This window comes from Mustelus asterias, unplaced genomic scaffold, assembly GCF_964213995.1.
Source record: "Mustelus asterias unplaced genomic scaffold, sMusAst1.hap1.1 HAP1_SCAFFOLD_98, whole genome shotgun sequence".
Taxonomy (NCBI): Eukaryota; Metazoa; Chordata; class Chondrichthyes; order Carcharhiniformes; family Triakidae; genus Mustelus; species Mustelus asterias.
The window spans coordinates 271276-293081 of NW_027590146.1; the positions used below are offsets into that span (position 1 = coordinate 271276).

The 21806-nt window shown below is 47.8% G+C and overlaps 2 protein-coding genes across 7 annotated transcripts in view; one reads left to right on the forward strand and one right to left on the reverse strand.

Moving 5' to 3' along the window:
* LOC144484300 (uncharacterized) overlaps positions 1 to 14799 on the reverse strand; it is a 37154-nt gene extending 22355 nt beyond the window's left edge. For 2 of the 4 annotated variants that reach the window (XM_078202834.1, XM_078202836.1), the window contains exons 1-3: positions 13540 to 14799; positions 11089 to 11174; positions 10812 to 10870 (exon numbers count right to left, since the gene is read on the reverse strand). In XM_078202834.1, coding sequence (XP_078058960.1) covers positions 10812 to 10870; positions 11089 to 11174; positions 13540 to 13658 — 264 coding nt within the window. In that variant the 5' untranslated portion in view covers positions 13659 to 14799. The remainder of the gene's footprint in view (positions 1 to 10811; positions 10871 to 11088; positions 11175 to 13539) is intronic. The other 2 variants (XM_078202835.1, XM_078202837.1) reach the window with 1 other exon arrangement.
* A 1740-nt stretch (positions 14800 to 16539) lies between these two features.
* LOC144484294 (NACHT, LRR and PYD domains-containing protein 3-like) overlaps positions 16540 to 21806 on the forward strand; it is a 58881-nt gene continuing 53614 nt past the window's right edge. Inside the window, exons 1-2 of one of the 3 annotated variants that reach the window (XM_078202821.1) lie at positions 16540 to 16651; positions 20658 to 20822. The gene's annotated coding sequence lies outside the window, so the exon portion shown is untranslated. Of the gene's footprint in view, positions 16652 to 17117; positions 17259 to 20657; positions 20823 to 21806 lie in introns of those variants that run through there. The other 2 variants (XM_078202822.1, XM_078202823.1) reach the window with 2 other exon arrangements.

Here is a 21806-nt window from a genome sequence, read left to right on the forward strand (position 1 = left end):
GAATCTATGGCAGGTCATCGTCAACTGTCCTTATCGAGGATGACATCTACTCAGGGTAAATGGAGTTAAGATGCAGATTAGGCAACATTTAATTAAATAGAGGAAGAGGCTCAAGGGGCAGAATAATTTCATCCTGTTACTGTATTTAAATGTTGGTTGAATAATGAAGTGTGAAACTTCTGGAGGATTTGCACCTCCCTTTTAATCAGTTGATCTTGGATTGTTTATTTCAGATGGTGCAACATTTTTATTCAGAGAATGATCAGATAATCGGTTTCAAAGGGCAAACTTTAGAAACGATAGTTTAGCAAAAACACTTTCAATGTTCCATCCTGTGCCAGTTATAGAATCAGGCCCCTAAACTTACTGATAGTTTTATTCTGGGTTCAACCAAATCTCTGAACAAAAGATTTGCTATCGAGTGATTTTAAATATACAGATTTGGAAATTACTGATTTATAACCTGATCCAACATGCTGAGGATTCTAGATCGGATCCACGAGGTTAAATATCAATTTTGATGTTAAATTGATAAGAGTAAGACAGGTGAGAGCAGTGTGCACTCTAACACTGCTTCCAACTCTCCATCTCTGTTGGGTGAGGTCCACTGGTTCTCCTGCACCCACTTGGCAGGACAAGACAACAATTCAGGTTGTTGTTTTACTGTGTGTAAATTACAGACAGTGTGGGCCTCCAAATGAAAAGAGAGAATCGAGCCAAAGTTTTGAGTCAAGATGACCCTTCATCTGAACTTGTATTTTAGCTCATTCTTTAAGTTTCCTAACCTACTAGCTGTAATTGAATCAGAATTTGACCGTATTTAATTCCTAGAAATCGGGAACACAGAGGGACTAAGTGAGTTGGTAAAGCTACAGCATAAAAAAACTGGAAATCTATGAATAGGCAGTGTGAGGCCATCCACTTCAGTTCTGAGTATTTTCTCTGTGGGAAGTTGGATGAAAAAGTGATTACCATCTCCAGGTAAAAGACATAAAAGCAAAGAGTTCAGGGAAGGAATTTCAGAGCTGCAGGTCAAAGGGAGTGGAGATACACAGGAGGCCAAACGTGGAGGAATGCTGAGATCTCAGAGGGGAAAAACCATAGACCTATGTGAACAGGAGGTTGAAAATTCTCAGTCTGGAAGAAGACACAGTGCTAAAGAGAAATGAGGCCTCAAAGGGATATGAAATGCAGGATGAGATAGATCTCTTCGGATGACAAACGGAATAATTTTGGCTTATACACTGAGTTGAGAGGAATAAGCGGTGATTGCGCTGAAACATACAAGTATCTGAAAGGGCTGGGCAATGTAGACACTAAGTAATTGTTTTCCACTCGTTCGGAAATTGAAAACAGCAGTGCAGGATCTCAGGATAAGCCGTGGATTGTTTAGAATTGGGGTGAGGAGAAATGTTTTCACTCAGAGGGTTGTGAATCTTTGGAATTCTCTACCCCAGAGAAGGTGGATGATCCAGCACTGAAAATATTCAGGACTGAGATTTCTGATCTCTTATCGAGTGAAGGGATATGAGGAGCAGCTGGGAAAGTGGAGTTGGGGCAGAAGAGCAGCCACGATTATATTCAATGCAGAGCAGGGGCAAGGGGCCATGCAGTCTACAACTGACACTATTTCTGATGTGTTTAAATTAAAAGCCAGACATTTGCCAACTGGGGACCAAGGCAGTAATATACAAATTAACACTTTCAGTTCACTGCCTGGCAGACAGTAAAAGAAGATATTAATGTCCATGGAGAAGTAGTCAGGGTCAAAGCGGCAGTCAAGTTCACACATTTAGCCAATTAGGAATGGCTGGAACAGAAAAGAGAAAGATCTTACAATGGAGCGTGGACAGTCTTAACAACCATCACCTTGTCTGAATCCGCAATCACCAGCTTCCCCTTTCCCAAAATACAAATGAAGAACGTATCCACCCGCTGCTCTCCATTTATTCAATTGCAGCTCCCAGCTTCACTTCCAACTGAAATCCTTCATGATCATTTGTGCTGCAATTTGAAAGGGAGCCCAAAAACAGAGAGACTTGGGAAAAAGGGCAGAGATTTTTAAAGACAACACTGTTTAAAAAGCTGGGAAAAATTCCAAGTGCCGAATTCGCGTAAAAACTGGAGTAATTCCCGCTGGGGTTTATTTTGGTGGGATTTTCAAATCTCCCACACTGTGCGCACTGCAGAATGCACTCGCGTGAATCTCCTTCAAAACCCAGGGCAGAGCCTATTCCAGCCGGAGAGGCCGGTGGCAGAGCACTGAGCGGGTCACTGTGCAGACGCTGCTTTGTCAGAGCAGAGACTGGGGCTGGCGCAGTAATCCACACTGCCAGCCTCCCGATTGCTGTCCAGCCCCGCGACCCCACACACATTACTGACCGTGCGACCCCCCACCCCTCCCCCACACGCCCTGATCACTGGTCTCGCAGACATGTCTGGGCCAGCCATGACCTCTCTACCCCCCACCCAACCTCCCCCACCGGCCTGGAGGGGGACTGGGGGGAGATGCTTGCGGCCCCAAAGACTTCAGTCCCAGGCCCGCTATGCAAATGGTCATCAGTATAATTTATACAGCTCCGCACCGATTTCTGGCACAAAGCTGACTGCGCCAAAAATCTGGCCAGTGACACACGGAGGCCGTGGCACCCAGCGGGAAGCCCGCTACACGGTCTTCGCTTGCGTCTCTCGGCTCACTGCACTGCTCGTGGACTGGGGGAATCACCCCCATAAACTACAAAAGGCGAGAGAAGGTTATGTTTATCATTCACCAGTTCAGCCTCAGCTTCAGCACTGCACCCAATTTGAGGTCTCTGGAAAGAATGTAAAGCAGCATTTCTGGCACAGCTCCAAGAATCAGGATCTTTACCAAATGACTGCAAAGGTTCATGAAGGTGGCTCATCACCACCTTCTTATCGACAATTAGGGATCAGCAACAAATGCCGGTGATGTCCCGATTCCATTGACAGAGAAGAAAAACTTCAGTTTTGTAGACCATGGAGAAACTGGCACTATTCTCCGAGAGCAAAGAATAAAGAGCGTCTGAACAGGGGAGTTCAAAATGAGGAGGCTTTGATAATGAGAAGTGTTTCCACTGACAAAAGGGTCAGAAGCAGATAAGGACAGATTTATGGCGTTCTGTAATTGGTAAAGGAACCAGAAGGGAGATGAGCTATCTTTTAAACAGCAAGTTCTGATCTGGAAAGAACTATCTGAAAAAGTGAGGCCGCAAATAACCTCCCCTCCTGTTCTCCCTCCAACTGCTCTAACTGAGGATTTTAGGGTTTTGAATGGAATTATCAGTTGACAGAAATTTTACTCACTGGTGTGAGAGTCGCCGGGTCCGGATGGGATGTACCCCAGGTTACTGTGGGAGGCGAGGGAAGAGATTGCAGAGCCTCTGGCGACGATCTTTGCGTCGTCGATGGAGACGGGAGAGGTGCCGGAGGATTGGAGGATTGCGGATGTGGTTCCTATTTTCAAGAAGGGGAATAGGGATAGCCCAGGAAATTACTGACCGGTGAGTCTAACCTCAGTAGTTGGTAAGCTGAGGGACAAGATTTATGAGCATTTAGAGAGGTTTAGTATGCTCAAGAATACTCAGCATGGCTTTGTCAAAGGCAGATCGTGCCTTATGAGCCTGATGGAGTTCTTCGAAAATGTGACGAAACACATTGACGAAGGGAAAGCAGTAGATGTGGTTTATATGGATTTTAGCAAGGCGTTCGATAAGGTCCCCCATGCAAGGCTTCTAGAAAAGGTGAGAGGGCATGGGATCCAAAGGGCTGCTGCCCTGTGGATCCAGAACTGGCTTGACCAAAGGAGGCAGAGTGTGTGCATGGATGGGTCTTTTTCTAAATGGAGTTCGGTCACCAGTGGTGTGCCCTAGGAACCTTGCTGTTTGTCACTTTCATAAATGACCTGGATGAGGAAGTGGAGGGATGGGTTGGTAAGTTTGCCGAAGGTTGGTGGGGTTGTGGACAGTCTGGAGGGATGTCAGAAGTTACAAAGGGACATAGATAGGATGCAAGACTGGGCGGAGAAGTGGCAGATGGACTTCAACCCAGATAAATGCGTAGTGGTCCATTTTGGCAGGTCAAATGGGATGAAGGAGTACAATATAAAGGGAAATAGTCTTAGTACTGTAGAGGATCAGAAAGACCTTGGGGTCTGGGTCCATAGGACTCTAAAATCGGCCCCGCAGGTGGAGGAGATGGTTAAGAAGGCGTATGGTGTGCTGGCCTTTATCAATCGAGGGATTGAGTTTAGGAGTCCGGGGATAATGATGCAGCTATATAAGACCCTTGTCAGACCCCACTTGGAGTACTGTGCTCAGTTCTGGTCGCCTCATTGCAGGAAGGATGTGGAAAAGATTGAAAGGGTGCAGAGGCGATTTACAAGGATGTTGCCTGGATTGAGTGGCATGCCTTATGAGGATAGGTTGAGGGAGCTCGGTCTTTTCTCCTTGGAGAGACGTAGGATGAGAGGAGACCTAATAGAGATATATAAGACGTTGAGAGGCACAGATCGTGTGGACTCTCAGAGGCTTTTTCCCAGGGTGGAAATGGCTGCTACGAGAGGACACAAGTTTAAGGTGCTGGGGTGTAGGTACAGGGGAAATGTTAGGGGGAAGTTTTTCACACAGAGGGTGGTGGGCGAGTGGAATCGGCTGCCATCAGTGGTGGTGGAGGCAAACTCTATAGGGTCTTTTAAGAGACTCCTGGATGAGTATATGGGACTTAATAGGATGGAGGGTTATAGGTAGGCCTAAAAGGTAGGGATATGTTCGGCACAACTTGTGGGGCTGAAGGGCCTGTTTTGTGTTGTAGTTTTTCTATGTTTCTATGAGAGCTCAGGACAAGGGGACAAATATCTTATTATCAGAGCCAGGATATTCAGGAGATAAATTTAGGAAACACTTGCTCACACAAAGGGTGGGGGAAGTGTGGAACTCTCTCCCACACATAGCTGCAGATATTAGCTGTTGAATATTCTCCCCGTGTCTCCATGGGTTTCCTCCGGGTGCTCTGGTTTCCTCCAACAGTCCAAAGATGTGCGGGTTAGGTGGATTGGCCGTGCTCAGTTGACCCTAGTGTCAGGGGGTTAACAGGGTAAATATGTGGGTGTTATTGGGGTGGGGCCTGGGTGGGATTGTGGTCGGTGCAGACGTGCTGAGCTGAATGTGCTCCTTCTGCACTGTGGGGATTCTGTGAACAATTTTCACTCTGAGATGGGGATATTTCTGCTGCCAGAAGGTGTGGATCTGAAGCCCAGGCGGCTGGATGGAGTTTGTCTCCCTGATCAACGGGCAGCTCAGGCTGCAGGGACTGAATGTCTGCCTCCTCCTCTTGCTGCTGCCGGAGCTCAGAGCTTGTGCAGCTCCTGGAGCTGGGGGAGGCCATTCGGCCGCTTCAATATGGGACAGCCCACCTTTCAGACAGTTTATCCCTTGTCTGATGTCGGTGAGCTTTGTGTTATTTTTATTGAAGGGTCATTAACAATGTGCAGATTCACACAGACTCTCTCCATGTTACTGGGTCACCAATGTTGCTGATCTTTCCCCTGAGCGGGGACACTCACAATAAGGAAACAGCCTCCTCACCCAGGCCCGGCCCGTTGCTAAGGGAACCTGGCTCAGTCACTGCGCAGGCCCGGCCTGTTGCTAAGGGAACGCGGCTCAGTCACTGCGCAGGCCCGGCCCGTTGCTAAGGGAACGCGGCTCAGTCACTGCGCAGGCCCGGCCTGTTGCTAAGGGAACCTGGCTCAGTCACTGCGCAGGCCCGGCCCGTTGCTAAGGGAACGCGGCTCAGTCACTGCGCAGGCCCGGCCTGTTGCTAAGGGAACCTGGCTCAGTCACTGCGCAGGCCCGGCCCGTTGCTAAGGGAATGCGGTTCAATCACTGCGCAGGCGCAGCCCGTTGCTAAGGGAATGCGGTTCAATCACTGCGGAGGCGCAGCCCATTGCTAAGGGAATGCGGCTCAATCACTGCGCAGGTGCAGCCCGTTGCTAAGGGAATGCGGTTCAATCACTGCGCAGGCCCGGCCCGTTGCTAAGGGAATGCGGCTCAATCACTGCGCAGGCCCGGCCCGTTGCTAAGGGAATGCGGCTCAATCACTGCGCAGGCCCGGCCCGTTGCTAAGGGAATGTGGCTCAGACACTGCGCAGGCTCGAGCCCGCTGAGGTCAGCTCGGCAGGTCACGTGAGGAGCTGTCAATCAATTGCCTATTCAGCATCTTTGTTCAATCATTGACTGAATAAATTCTGTTAACCTGTTGCATCAAACTCACTGTCTGGTGTCTTTTCATCTTGTCCCAGGAACTTAGTTCATCTCAGTGAGTCTCACACAAGCAGCTGGAGGCACTTTGTGCTCTCATGGTTATCCTGTCCACCCAAATAGTCTGAAGATTTCAAAGGTTGGTGTGAGATTCTTGAATTTACCAATGTATGGGAATAACAATAAACATATGGAATTTTAACCATATCTCACCATTGACTTCAATCATGCACACGTACAAACGCATGTACGCACACACGGAGATGGCCCGGAACTTGCACATGTTCACGTGTGATTTCAAGAAGAAATTAGATATAACTTTTGGGGCTAAAGGGATCGCGGGATTAGGGAGGGGAAGGGGAGATCAGGATATTGAATTTGATGATTAGCCATGAGGAAGAGTTCATAGAGTGTATCTGCGATACCTTCCTTGAACAGTATGTAATGGAACCTACAAGGGAGCAAGCTATCCTAGATCTGGACCTGTGTAATGTGACGGGAATAATTAGTGATCTTACAGTTAGGGATCCTCTTGGAAGAAGCGATCACAGTACGGTTGAATTTAAAATACAGATAGAGCGTGAGAAGGTAGAATCCAAAAGCAATGTCTTGTGCTTAAACAAAGGAGACTACAAAGGGATGAGGGAGGAGTTGGCTCAGGGAAACTGGGAGCAAAAACTTTATGGTGGGAAAATTGAGGAACAGTGGAGGACTTTCAAAGCGATCTTTCACGGTGCTCAGCAAAAGTATATATCAGTGATAAGGAAGGACTGTAGAAAAAGACATAATCAGCCATGGATATCGAAGGAAATAAAGGAGGGTATCAAATTGAAAGAAAATGCATACAAAGTGGCAAAGATTAGTGGGAACCTGGAGGATTGGGAAATCTTTAAAGGTCAGCAGAAAGCCACAAAAAAAGCTATAAAGAAAAATAAGATGGATTATGAGAGTAAACTCGCTCAGAATAAAAAAAACAGACAGCAAAAGTTTCTGCAAATATATAAAATGAAAAAGAGTGGCTAAAGTAAAGATTAGTCCTTTAGAGGATGAGACGGGGGATGTAATAACTGGATATGAGAAAATGGCTGAGGCATTGAACAGGTATTTTGCGTCAGTCTTCACAGTGGAAGACACAAATAACATGCCAAGAATTGATGAGTGGAAGGCTATGGCAGGTGAGGACCTCGAAACTATCATTATCATGAAAGAGGTAGTGTTGGGCAAGTTAATGAGGCTAAAGGTAGACAAGTCTCCTGGCCCTGATGGATTGCATCCCAGGGAACTAAAAGAGATGGTGGGGGAAATGCACTGGTGATAATTTACCAAAATTCGCTGGACTCTGGCATGGTTCCCGCAGATTGGAAAACAGCAAATGTGAAGCCACTGTTTAAAAAAGGAGGTAGACAAAAGGCAGGTGACTATAGGCCAGTTAGCTTAACTTCTGGAGTAGAGAAAATGCTTGAAGCTATCATCAAGGAAGAAATAGCGAGACATCTGGATATAAATTGTCCCATTGGTAAGATGCAGCATGGGTTCATGAAGGGAAGGTCATGTTTGACTAATTTGGTGGAATTCTTTGAGAACATTACGTGTGCAGTGGACAATGGGGAACCTGTGGATGTGGTGTATCTGGATTTTCAAAAAGCATTTGGCAAGGCGCCGCACCAAAGACTGCTACACAAGATAAAGGTGCACGGTGTTACGGGTAATGTATTGCATGGATAGAGGATTGGTTAACTAACAGAAAGCAAAGAGTGGGGGTAAATGGGTGTTTTTCTGGTTGCCGATCACTGACTAGTAGTAAGCCGCAGGGACCAGTGTTGGGACTGCAATTGTTTACGATTTACATTGATGATTTGGAGCTGGGGACCAAGTGTAGTGTGCCAAAATTCGCAGATGATACTAAGATGGGTGGCAGAGCAAAGTGCGCAGAGGACGCTGAAAGTCTGCAAAGGGATATAGATAATTTGTGAGTGGACGAGAGTCTGGCAGATGGAGTACAATGTTGGGAAATATGAGAGCATCCATTTTGGTTGGAATGACAGCAAAATGGACTATTATTTAAATAGTAAAAAAATGCAGCATGCTGCTGTGCAGAGGGACCTGGGTGTTCTTGTGCAGGAATCTCAAGGAGTTGATTTGCAGGTGCAGCAGGTATTTAAGAAGGTAAATGGAATTTTGTCCTTCATTGCTAGAGGGATGGAGTTTAAAAACAGCGAGATTATGTTGCAGCTGTATCAGGTGCTGGTGAGGCCACACCTGGAGTACTGTGTAGTTTTGGTCTCCTTACTTGAGAAAGGATATACTGGCACTGGAGGGGGTGCAGAGGAGATTCACTCAGTTGATTCCGGAGTTGAGAGGGTTGGCTTATGAGCAGAGACTGAGTAGACTGGGGCTATACTCATTGGAATTCAGAAGAATGAGGGGAGGTCTTATAGAAACATATAAGATTATGAAGGGAATAGATAAGATAGAAGCAGGGAAATTATTTCCACTGGCAGTAAAACTAAAACTAGGGGGCATAGCCTCAAAATAAGGGGGAGCAGATTTAGGACTGAGTTGAGGAGGAACTTCTTCACACAAAGGGTTGTGAATCTGTGGAATTCCCTGCCCAGTGAAGCAGTTGAGGCTACCTCATTGAATGTTTTTAAGGCAAGGATAGATACATTTTTGAACAGTAAAGGAATTAAGGGTTATGGTGAGCGGTCGGGTAAGTGGAGCTGAGTCCACGAAAAGATCAGCCTTGATCTTATTGAATGGCAGAGCAGGCTCAAGGGACCAGATGGACTACTCCAGAAGTTCTTATGACCAAAATGAATGGTGGAGCAGGCTCGAAGGGCCGAATGGCCTCCTCCTGCTTCTCGTTTCTATGTTTCACACATAACCCCCATGCAGGCAAACATTTACACACTCACACACTCAATTTCTCTCACAAACACAGACACACACACTCGCACATAGGCACACACCCCTCCCATGCACATATACACACACATACACATACTTGCAGAATACACACACACACATACACACACCCAAATACGCCTATGCAGACCACCTCACACCCTGATACACACACACACATACTGATACATACACCAATATACGCACGCAGACACACACACACACACAGACACGCACACAAACAAATACAATCTCCCATTTCATTGTTTCATCAAACAAGGACAGGACAGTTCAGAAAATGCAGTTAGATACAGATGAAAACTCCCATCATATCAGCCTCTCTTTCCCACTCTCCATCCAGCTGGAGTGGGCAAGAGAGAAACAGGGATAGAGAGAGAGTAACAGAGAGAGGGGAGGAAAGGAATGGAGTGAGAGTCACAGAGAGGGAGAGGAAGTGATTGAGATAGAGTGTGTTCGGCAGAGTTCCTGCAATGCTGAGTACAATGGCCTTTGAAGGTACCACACAGAACACAACAAATAGGAGCAGAAGTAGGCCATTCTGCCCCTTGAGGCTGCTCCTCCCATTGATAAGATCATGGCTGATCTGACTGTGGCCTGAACTCTACTTTGCTGCCTGTCTCCCCATAATGCTCAACTCACTCTCTGGGGAAAGTGGTTAGCACTGCTGCTTCACAGCGCCAAGGACCTGGATTTGATTCACAGCTTGGGTCACTGTCTGTGTGGAGTTTGCATGTTCTCCTCATGTCTGCATGGGTTTCCTCCGGGTGCTCCGGTTTCCTCCCATATTCTGGTTCGGTGCATTGATCCGAACAGGCGCCAACTAGAGGAATTTCACAGTAACTTCATTGCAGTGTTAATGTAAGACTGACTTGTGACCAATAAATGAATTTTAACTTTGAATTCTAAACACTAACCACCCCCTGAGAGAACAAATTATTCCTCCTCATCTCCATCTTTAATGGGCGCTGTATGAATTTTAAACTGTGCCCTCCCTGATACTAGATTCCCCCATGTTGGCCCTGTTCTGTGATAATACAGATGTTTAAAGATTATTCAGTAGTTCTTCAAGGGTAGCAGACACAGGGAAAAAAGAAGTGACTCTGTACACAACAGATATATTTCAAGGGGATATATATGAGTGGGCAGTAATCTTCTCTCAGAATCAGACAGATTGTGAGTTCAGCTCAGAGCCTCAAATACTAGGCCCTTAGCATCGATCAGAGACTCCGAACACAGCATGATGGGAGAGGGGACAAAGGAAACTGGTGTTGAATTTGTGAGCCTTGCTTTGTGGAAAGCTTTAGTGCTTGGGGAGAATGTCAACTTTTGAATGTACCTACCATATATTAAGCTGATCTTTCACTACACACTATCGGTAACTGCAACACTATATTCTGCACCCTTTCCTCTCATTCTCCCCTATGTACTCTATGAACGGTATGTTTTGTCTGTATAGCGCACAAGAAACAATACTTTTCACTGCATCCCAATACAAATCAATCAAATCAAATCAAATTAACACGGTGAAGTTTGGACCCCGTGGGGTGACAGTTGTCTGAATATAGATTCTATCTTATTGTAACATTCAGGTACCACGTGTACTGAGCTCACCAGCGTTCTGTCTGTATTGTGTGAATCCAGTCTTGAAATATCCACTAATATTGCTAATTCTGCCAAAACAGAAACAAAAAGAGTGTTTGAATTCTCCGTGATTAGTCCCCTTAATGATAAACAACATGGTGGATGAGAGGGATAGAGAGAGAGAGGAAGAGATACAGAGTAACAGAGAGGTAGGGAGAATGAGAGAGAGCAATGCAGAGAGTAACAGTTGTCTGAATACAGATTCTATCTTATTGTAACATTAAGCTACCACATGTACTGAGCTCACCAGCATTTGCAGAAGCCATTATATAAATACTGTTCTGTCTGTATTGTGTGAATCCAATCTTGAAATTTGCACTCATGTTGCTAATTCTGCCAAGACAGAAACAGAAAGAGTGTTTGAATTCTCTGTGATTAGACTCCTTAACGATAAACAACATAGTGGATGAGAGGGATAGAGAGGGAGAGGGATAGAGAGGGAGAGAGAGAGATGGAGCGATGCAGAGTAACAGAGAGATAGGGAGAGGGAGCAATGCAGAGAGTAACAGTTAGACAGTCAGGAATAGAGATTAATTCAGATGGATAGTGAGTGTCAGGGGAGTCCGAGACGCTCCATAAACAAGGTAAAGATTTGAAAATGGAGGAGTGTTTCTTACCCACTTTTAAAAGACAATCCACACTCACACCAGTCACATTTCACACTCTCTGCTCAGTCCTGTGTTGGGGGGTGTTGAGTGTGGGATCAGTGTTTGCTTTTCTCAAACCGCACTGATATTCCCAACAAGGGCAAGAGGTTTCAGTGTTTGAAAATGTAAACATTTAAAAGCAAAACTAGACTGGATTTGGTTAAATCTCGTGGGATCCAGGATGAGGTGGCCAAATGGATACAAAATTGGTTGATGACAGAAGACAGAAGGTGGTTGTGGAGGGTTGTTCTATTTTCAAACTGGAGGCCTGTGACCAGCGGGGTGCCTCAGGGATCGGTGCTGGGTCCCCTGCTATTTGTAATTTATATTAATAATTTAGATGAGAATTTAGGAGGCATGGTTAGTAATTTTGCAGATGACACCAGGATTTGTGGCATAGTTATCTCGGATTGCAACGGGATCTTGATCATTTGATCGAGTGGGCTGATGAATGGTGGATGGAGTTTAATTTAGATAAACGCAAGATGATGCACTTTGGTAGATCGAACCAGCGCAGGACTTAGTTAGTGGTAGGGCATTGGTGAGAGTTATAGAACAGAGATCTAGGGGTACTGATTCATAGCTCCTTGAAAGTGGAGTCACAGGTGGATAGAGTGGTGAAGAAGGCATTCCACATGCTTGGTTTCATTGGTCAGAATACTGAATGGGATTTGGGCCATCATGTTGAAGTTGTACAAGACATTGGTAAGGCCACACTTGGAATACTGTGTACTGTTCTGGTCACCCTATTATACCAAGGATATTATTAAACTAGGAAGTGTGCAGAAAAGAACTACTGGGATACTGCAGGGTCTTGATGGTTTGAGTTATAAGCAGAGGCTGCAAAGACTGGGACATTTTCTCCTGGAGCATAGGAGGCTTCGGGGTGGTCGAACAGTGGCCTCGCTGGATTCACTCTGTCCTTTCAGATTCAGTCTCACAGGCCTGGCTGTGTTCACTGTGTCCTTTGAGATTCAGTCTCACAAGCCTGGCTGGGATCACTCTATCCTTAGAGATTCAGTGTCACAGGCATTGCTGGGTTCTGTCTGTCGCTTGAGATACAGTCCCACAGGCCTGGCTGGATTCACTCTGTCCTTTAGGATTCAGTGTCACAGGCCTGGCTGGATTCACTCTGTCCTTTAGGATTCAGTGTCACAGGCCTGGCTGGATTCACTCTGTCCTTTAGGATTCAGTGTTACAGGCCTGGCTGGATTCAGTGCCAGGTTCACAGGAGTGCCCGTGTCAATTAGTAGTTCCCTCTAGCTCGATTTGAAGTCCCAACTATCTCAATTTGGAGTGCCCCCTATCTCGATTGCGAGTGACCCTCTAACGATTAGGAGTGTCCCATCTTGATTTGGAGTGTCCCGATCTGCAATAAGGGAGCCTTCTATCTCGATTAGGAATGCCCCCCTGTTTAGATTTGGACCAGTGACTATTTCAGTGAGGTGTGCCCCCCGTCATTTCTGAGTGTCCCCGGTCAATTAGGAACGCTGCCTACCTCGATTAGGTCTGTCCCTCCCTCGATTAGGAGTGTCCCGTATCTCGAACAATGGAGCCTTCTATATCAGTTCGGGGTGCCCCCGATTTAGATTTGGAGCAGCGACTAATTCAATTAGCAGTTCCCCCCCCCATCGCCGTTAGCAGTCCCCCCCCTCCCCGTTAGCAGTGCCCCCCCCGTCGCCATTGGCAGTGCCCCCCCCGTCGCCGTTGGCAGTGCCCCCCCCATCGCCGTTGGCAGTTCCCCCCCCCCCCCCCCACCGTCGCCGTTAGCAGTGCCCCCCTGTCTCGATTGGGAGCACGCCGTATCTCGAATAAGAGAGACTTCTATCCCGATTAGGTGTGCTCCCATTTAGATTTAGAGCAGTGACAGTATCAATTCTGAGTGCCCGCATATCAGCTCGCAGTGCTCCTGTCAATGAGGAGTGCCCAGGTGAATCACAAGTGCCCCCAATTTCGGTTTGGAGTGCCCCCATCTTGATTACATGCGCCCTTATCTCGATTAGAAGGCCATGGACCAAATCCTGAGTGGAATGACAGGAGTCCAGACTTACCTGGATGAGATCTTGCTCATGGATTCGACTATTTTCCCAGTACTTGCAGAATACCTTCGAGGTTGCAGGAGCACGGCCTGCAAATCAAGAGAGAAATATGAGTTCTTCAAGGACTCCATTGAATGTCTGGGTCATGAAATGGATGCACAAAGCCTCAGATGGAGGTCATCATGAAGGCCCCAAGACCAGACAATGTGTCCCAATTCAGGTTGTTTTTGGGTCTAATCAGTTACTATGACAACAAGCTCAATCCGGACCTGGCGGCAGCATTGAAACTGATGCTCCAGTTGCTGGTGAAAGGAGAGCCGTGGAAGTGAACAAAAGGAGGCCTCCCTGGCGGTAAAGCAGGCTTTGAAGAGATTGGAAATGCGAGTTCAATTTAACCCAAAGTTACCGCTGCAGCTTACATGCGAAGCCTCGCCCAATGGGATTGAGGTTGTCCTGTCTAACGTTCTGTCAAACGGAGAGGAAGATCCATAGTATTCGCTTCTAGATCATTGACGAAAGCTGAGGAAAAGTTTGCTCGGGTGGAAAAAGAAGGCGGAGGCATCGTCTTTGCATCAAGAAATTAAAATCTCTGCCATGATGATGTTGTGACTGAGCTCGAAGGGCTGAATTACTGACTCCCTTTCATAATTCCTATATTTTATCTTCCATCCTTGGACCATTCACTGGGATACCGTCCATGGCAGCAGTTTGATTGCAGAGGTGGGTGTTGGTGCTGTCAGTGAGAAACACGGCAATGCGGATGCTCTGTCAAGGCTGCCTTTGCCTGGAGATAAAGATGTTCCCGCTGGAATGTGCAGATAATGCACTTCACACAAGAAGATAAAGTTCCGGTAACCGCTAACCAGTTACGGAAAGCCACCCGGAATGATCCGGTTATGAGGCAGGGAGTGGAACTTGTCCAGAGAGGGAGGATGAGTAGAAAGCACCCGGAGTTACGGCGATAAGTGTGTGGAAGCTGGGAGTTGTCGGTGTTGCTGGATGTTTATTCTGGGCTATGAGAGCCTCATTTCCCCATCATTAAGAGGAAAGGTGCTGGAACGGGAGCACCAAGAGCACCCGGGGGTGCTGCCAATGGAAGAGACAACAAGAAGCTGTTTGTGGTGCTGCCCAAATGGAAGAGAAAGTGGGATGGTGCGAATGCTGCGCTTGGGGACGGAAGGTGCCGCCCTTGCTGCCTCTTGCTGGCTGGGATTGTCCCCAATGGCAGCGAATCCACAGCGAGTCGCTGCTTCATCACAATCTGCCCGACTCCACCCACACTGGCTGTCAATCATTCTGCTGGAGCGACTTCCTATTGGCTGTGTTCAGCTGATGGACAGCAGAATGCACCAATGGAGAATGAGGGTGCAGTGATGGATTGTGCAATGAATCAATGAGGCTTTTGACAAGGTACCACATGGTAGGTTGTTGCACAACCTCCATCATGGGACCCAGGATGAGGTAGTTAAATGGATACAAAATTGGCTTAATGACAGAAGCCAGTGAATGGTTGTCCAGGGTTGTTTTTCAAACTGGAGGCCTGTGACCAGCGGTGTCCTCTGGGATCAGTGCTGGGTCCACTGTTATTTGTCATTTATATTAATGATTTGGATGAGAATATAGGAGGCATGGTTAGTAAGTTTGCAGATGACACCAAGATTGGTCGCAAAGTGGACAGTGAGCGGCACGGTAGCACAGTGGTTCGTGGGCGGCACGGTAGCACAGTGGTTAGCACTGCTGCTTCACAGCTCCAGGGACCTGGGTTCGATTCCCGGCTTGGGTCACTGCCTGTGTGGAGTTCGCACATTCTCCTCGTGTCTGCGTGGGTTTCCTCCGGGTGCTCCGGTTTCCTCCCACAGTCCAAAGATGTGCGGGTTAGGTTGATTGGCCATGATAAAATTGCCCTTAGCGTCCTGGGATGCGTAGGTTAGAGGGATTAATGGGTAAATATATGGGGGTAGGGCCTGGGTGGGATTGTGGTCGGTGCAGACTCGATGGGCCGAATGGCCTCTTTCTGTACTGTAGGGTTTCTAAGATTCTAAGGTTATCTCGGATTGCAACGGGATCTTGATCAATTGGGCCAGTGGGCTGACGAATCGCAGATGGAGTTTAATTTGGACAAATGCGAGGTCATGCATTTTGGTAGATTGATCCAGGGCAGGACTTACTCAGTTAATGGTAGGGTGTTGGGGAGAGTTACAGAACAAAGAGATCTCGGGTACGGGTTCATGGCTCCTTGAAAGTGGAGTCACAGGTGGACAGGGTGGTGAAGAAGGCATTCGGCATGCTTGGTTTCATCGGTCAGAACATTGAATACAGGAGTTGGGACGTCTTGTTAAAGTTGTACAAGACATTGGTAAGGCCCCACTTGGAATACTGTGTACAGTTCTGGTCACCCTATTATAGAAAGGATATTATTAAACTAGAAAGGTACAGAAAAGATTTACTGGGATGCTACCGGGACTTGATGGATTGAGTTCTAAGGAGGAGTTGGATAGACTGGGACTTTTTTCTTTGGAGCGTAGGAGGCTGAGGGGTGATCTTATCGAGGTCTATAAAATAATGAGGGCACAGATCAGCTGGATAGTTCATGTCTTTTCCCAAAGGTCGGGGAGTCTAAACCTTAGAGGGCAGAGGTTGAAGGTGAGAGGGGCAATTATTTCACACAGAGGGTGGTGAGTGTCTGGAACGAGCTGCCACAGGGAGTAGTAGAGGTGGGGACAATGTTGTCTTTTAAAAAGCATTTAGTTAGATGGGTCTAGAGGGATATGGGCCAAATGTGGGCAATTGGGACGAGTTTAGGGGTTTAAAAACAGGGGCAGCCTGGACAAGTTGGGCTGAAGGGCCTGTTTCCCTGCTGTATGTAAATCTGAATGATGACGCAATGAGGTGCCGCCCACTCAGTGACGTGTCTGGAAGCGGCCGTTAAACGATTTCCGCGCGCGGCTGGAGGGGGCGTTCTGACGTCACTGCCGACACAGCACGTGACCTGGATCTGGCCAATCGGCGAGCGGGACAATCAGCCGCCCGCCGCCGTCTCGAGTGCGGAGTTCAGGCGCCGCGCCGTTTCTCACTGCGTGTGCGGGGCTTTCCCAGCGGCTTCACACCGAATCTTTCAATAACGGTAAGGAATTAAATAAGAGAAAAAGTCTCCACTTCAGCGGCGCCGACTCTCGCCGACTGGGATTGTCCCCAGTGGCAGCGAGTCGCTGCTTCATCACAAGCTGCCCGAGTGCGCCCCGCACTGGCTGCCAATCATTCTGCTGGAGCGGCTTCCTATTGGCTGTGTTCATTTGACGGACAGCGGAACGCACCAATGGGGAATGAGGGTGCGGTGAGGTCCCGCCCACTCAGTGAGAGCGGCTCGCGGTCACGTGGCGCGGCCGTTGACGGTTTCTGCGCGCGGCTGGAGAGGGGGGTCTGAAGTCACTGCCCGCTCACAGCACGTGACCGGGAGCTGACCAATCCGCGAGCCGGAAACCAGCCCTCGCCGCCCCGAGTGCGCCTGCGCCAACTTCACTGCGGGAGGGTGCGGCCCGCTTCCTATTGCGCGCAGGCGCACTGCGGTTTTTTCGCTGCGTATCCGGGTATTTCCGGGTTTGTGAATCACGGGGAGGAATTAACGGCCCAGAAAAAGTTTCAACTCCAACAACATTCAGCTTGAGGATTAAAATGGCGGTTTCCTGTGTAAATACAGCCCGTCTTTGTATCATATTAACAGAGCGGGGACGGTCAGTTACATTGTGGGCGGCGCGGTGGCTCAGTGGTTGGTGCTGCGGTCTCACAGCGCCAGGGAGCCGGCTTCAATTCCCGGCCTTGGCTCACTGTCTGTGTGGAGTCTGCACATTCTCCCCGTGTCTGCGGCCCTTTCCTCACACTCTCCAAACATCAGCAGCACAGGGGCACTGGCCAGGCTCAGTTGCTGCTCAGTGTCAGGGGGATTAGCAGGGTCAACACGGGGAGGGGGTCTGGGTGGGATTGTGGGCGGTACAGACTGGATGGACCAAATGGCCTCCTCCTGCACTGCAGCAATTGGATGATTCAATGTTTCAGAGAAAGATCTGTTATTACAATCCAGGCCGTGTCTGTGTAAACACTGCTGCAGCATCTAAATTACTGCAATCAAGCGCTTGTCTGAGTAAACACAGCACCAGATCTCTCTCCATTATTTCAGTCTGGGCCCTGTATGAGCATTTGCAGCACATGAAACTAAATTGTTTTGTGCGGCTGTAAATCAACAAATGCAAGGAAACTGACAGAGGTTGATTGAATACGAGGATACGTGCACATTCACAGTGCAACACGTGTATTGCCACAGCAGCCCCAAATCCCAAACTCTATAGAATCATAGTATCATACAATCCCTCCAGTGCAGAAGGAGGCCATTCGGCCCATCGTGTCTGCACCGACCACAATCCCACCCAGGCCCTACCCCCACATATTTACCCGCTAATCCCTCTAACCTACGCATTTTAGGATTCTAAGGGGCAATTTTTAACCTGGCCAATCAACCTAACCCACACATCTTTGGACTGTGGGAGGAAACCGGAGCACCTGGAGGAAACCCACGCAGACACGAGGAGAACGTGCAAACTCCACACAGACAGTGTGTAACCCGGGGAGGATGGAGTCAGTGAGATCAGACGGTGTGTAATCCGGGGGGGATGGAGTCAGTGAGATCAGACAGTGTGTACCCCAGGCAGGATGGACCGATTAGCGAGAGGCAACATGGTTTTGTGAAGGGGAGGTCATGTCTCACTAACTTCATCGAGTTTTTTGAGGAAGTGACGAAGATGATTGAGGGTAGGGCAGTGGATGTTGTTTATATAGACTTCAGTAAGGCGTTTGACAAGGTCCATCATGGCAGACTGGTGGAGGTGAAGTCGCATGGGATCAGGGGTGAGCTGGCAAGGTGGATACAGAACTGGCTCAGTCAAAGAAGACAGAGGGTAGCAGTGGAAGGGTGTGTTTCTGAATGGAGGCCTGTGACAAATGACGTTCCTCATGGATCAGTGCTTGAACCTTTGCTGTTCGTAACATAGATATATAAATGATTTGGAGGAAAATGTAACTAGATTGATTAGTAAGTTCGTGGACGACAGAAAAGTTGGTGGATTTGCGGATAGCGATGATGACCATCAGAGGATACAGCAGGATATAGATCAGTTGGAGACTTGGGCGGAGAGATGGCAGATAGAGTTTAATCCAGACATATGTGAGGTAATGCATTTTGAAAGGTCTAATACAGATAGAAAATATACAGTAAATGACAGAACCCTTAAGATTATTGATTGGCAGAGGGATCTGGGTGGACAGGTACACAGTTCACTGAAAGTGGCAACGCAGGTGGAGAAGGTAGTCAAGAAGGCATACGGCACGCTTGCCTTCATCGGTTGGGGCATTGAGTTTAAAAATTGGCAAGACATGTTGCAGCTTTATAGAACCTTAGTTAGGCTGCGCTGGGAACATAGTGTTCAATACTGGTCGTCACACTACCAGAAGGATCTGGAGGCTTTGGAGAGGGTACAGAAAGGATGTTCCTGGTATGGGGGGCATTAGCTATGAAGAGAGTTTGGAGAAATTTGGTTTGTTCTCACTGGAACGGCGGAGGTTGAGGGGCGACCTGACAGAAGTCTACAAGATTATGAGGGGCATGGACAGAGTGGATAGTCAGAAGCTGCTTCCCAGGGTGGAAGAGTCAATTATTAGGGAGCACAGGTTTAAGGTGCGAAGGGCAAGACTTAAAGGAGATGCACGAGGCAAGTATTTTTACACGGAGGGTGGTGGGTGTCTGGAACTCACTGCCGGGGGAGGTAGTCGAAGCAGATACGATAGTGAGATTTAAGGGGCATTTGGACAAATACGTAAATAGGATGGGAATAGAGGGATAGGGTCCCTGGAAGGGTTGGGGATTTTAGTTCAGTCAGGCAGCATGGTCAGGCTAAGAGGACCTAAGGGCCTGTTCCTGTGCTGTAATTTTCTTTGATGCAGTCAGACAGATCAGACAGTGTGTAACCCGGGGAGGATGGAGTCAGTGAGATCAGACAGTGTGTAACCCGGGGAGGATGGAGTCAGTGAGATCAGACAGTGTGTAACCCGGGGAGGATGGAGTCAGTGAGATCAGACAGTGTGTAACCCGGGGAGGATGGAGTCAGTGAGATCAGATCGTGTGTAACACGAGGGGGATGGAGTCAGTGAGATCAGACAGTGTGTAACCCGGGGAGGATGGAGTCACTGAGATCAGACAGTGTGTAACCCGGGGAGGATGGAGTCAGTGAGATCAGACAGTGTGTAACCCGGGGAGGATGGAGTCAGTGAGATCAGACAGTGTGTAACCCGGGGAGGATGGAGTCAGTGAGATCAGACAGTGTGTAACCCGGGGAGGATGGAGTCAGTGAGATCAGACAGTGTGTAACCCGGGGAGGATGGAGTCAGTGAGATCAGACAGTGTGTAACCCGGGGAGGATGGAGTCAGTGAGATCAGGCAGTGTGTAACCCGGGGAGGATGGAGTCAGTGAGATCAGGCAGTGTGTAACCCGGGGAGGATGGAGTCAGTGAGATCAGACAGTGTGTAACCCGGGGAGGATGGAGTCAGTGAGATCAGACAGTGTGTAACCCGGGGAGGATGGAGTCAGTGAGATCAGATCGTGTGTAACCCGGGGAGGATGGAGTCAGTGAGATCAGTCAGTGTGTAACCCGGGGAGGATGGAGTCAGTGAGATCAGACAGTGTGTAACCCGGGGAGGATGGAGTCAGTGAGATCAGATCGTGTGTAACCCGGGGAGGATGGAGTCAGTGAGATCAGTCAGTGTGTAACCCGGGGAGGATGGAGTCAGTGAGATCAGACAGTGTGTAACCCGGGGAGGATGGAGTCAGTGAGATCAGACAGTGTGTAACCCGGGGAGGATGGAGTCAGTGAGATCAGACAGTGTGTAACCCGGGGAGGATGGAGTCAGTGAGATCAGATAGTTTATGAACTTTGTTCATATTTCGAATGATAATATCGTAATTGAAACATTTCCAACACTCCTGCTTCCCCTTCAGCATCTTTTGATGTCGGGTATGTGGCTAAATTGTCATTTTGATTCACACTGGCTCTATTTGACTCTCTTTCTCTTTTGGCATAATCAGATCTCCGGGGGTCGCTGGATTAATTGTGAAAATCCACAGTTGCAATTCAGCAGGGATTGTGGCCTGAAGAACTATAAGAGGTGAACCAGCACAGTATTGTGAGAGCGCCAGCCAGAGAGAACCCTTCACATTCAAACAGCTTCCATATATTTTCTGGAGAGGAAGGTAAGAGGAAGTTCCATTTACTCTGGTCCTGTAGCAAGTACAAAAAGATGATAAGGTGAGGTTGGAAATGCTGAGTGAGATATGGAGTGTGTGAGCACCAAGCACCATTATCCAGTGTAAGGCTGTGTGATGTACCATGAAGTTGGAGCAGTTTGTGTCTCGTGAAACACCGTGCCTGAATTTCACAAGCCCCCGACAGTGTCACGCTTTGGTGTTTAAAACACGCAATATTGGAATTGCAGTTTCATTGTTAAACAGAACTGGTTGACTGTTCTGGGTTAATCTTCCTCTGAACTGAACTGAGGGTGTGTTGTGGGAAATTCACCACTTCGGAGTCAGACTTGGAGGTTCAACAAACAGTTTTATACCGACAAAGCTTTGGGAGAAGCGCTGGCACTCCGCAGTACAGGCACTCACCTTCTCAACTACACAATGGTAGTTGAGCATCTTTTATACATTGTTTGATAATAGACAGTGTGGACATTAGCTGATAGCACATCGTTACAAGTTGAGTAGACGGGTATGGACATCGACAGTTAACACATGGTTATACATAGAGTAGATACATATCTGCAGTTATGTCTTCCATCAATGGCTGATCTTGTTATATACATTTATACATTTATGTCCCTCATCAGTGGCTGATCTCGTCATCAAACTCATTGTTCTGGGTCTGCTTTTATCTCAAGTTTAAGGTGCCTCAAGGTCTGACCTGTTTCCTGCAGTAATTTAAACACTAAAGGTTTTAACTCTTTATGTAATGTCTGTGCCCAAAGTCAGTGCCTCTTAATGTCTTTTTCCAGAGTCCATTTTGTGTGCCGGGTAACCATTTTGTCTCCTTTACTTTGATTTCTCTCCAACAGGGTGTGTGATGGTGGTTTTGTTATTTCCGTTTTCAGTTATTTTTGCTGAGCGATTTCCTGTGTTGCCAGGGTAACGATCTGACTGATCTCAGTACCAGAGACAGAGGTGTGGACACCAACC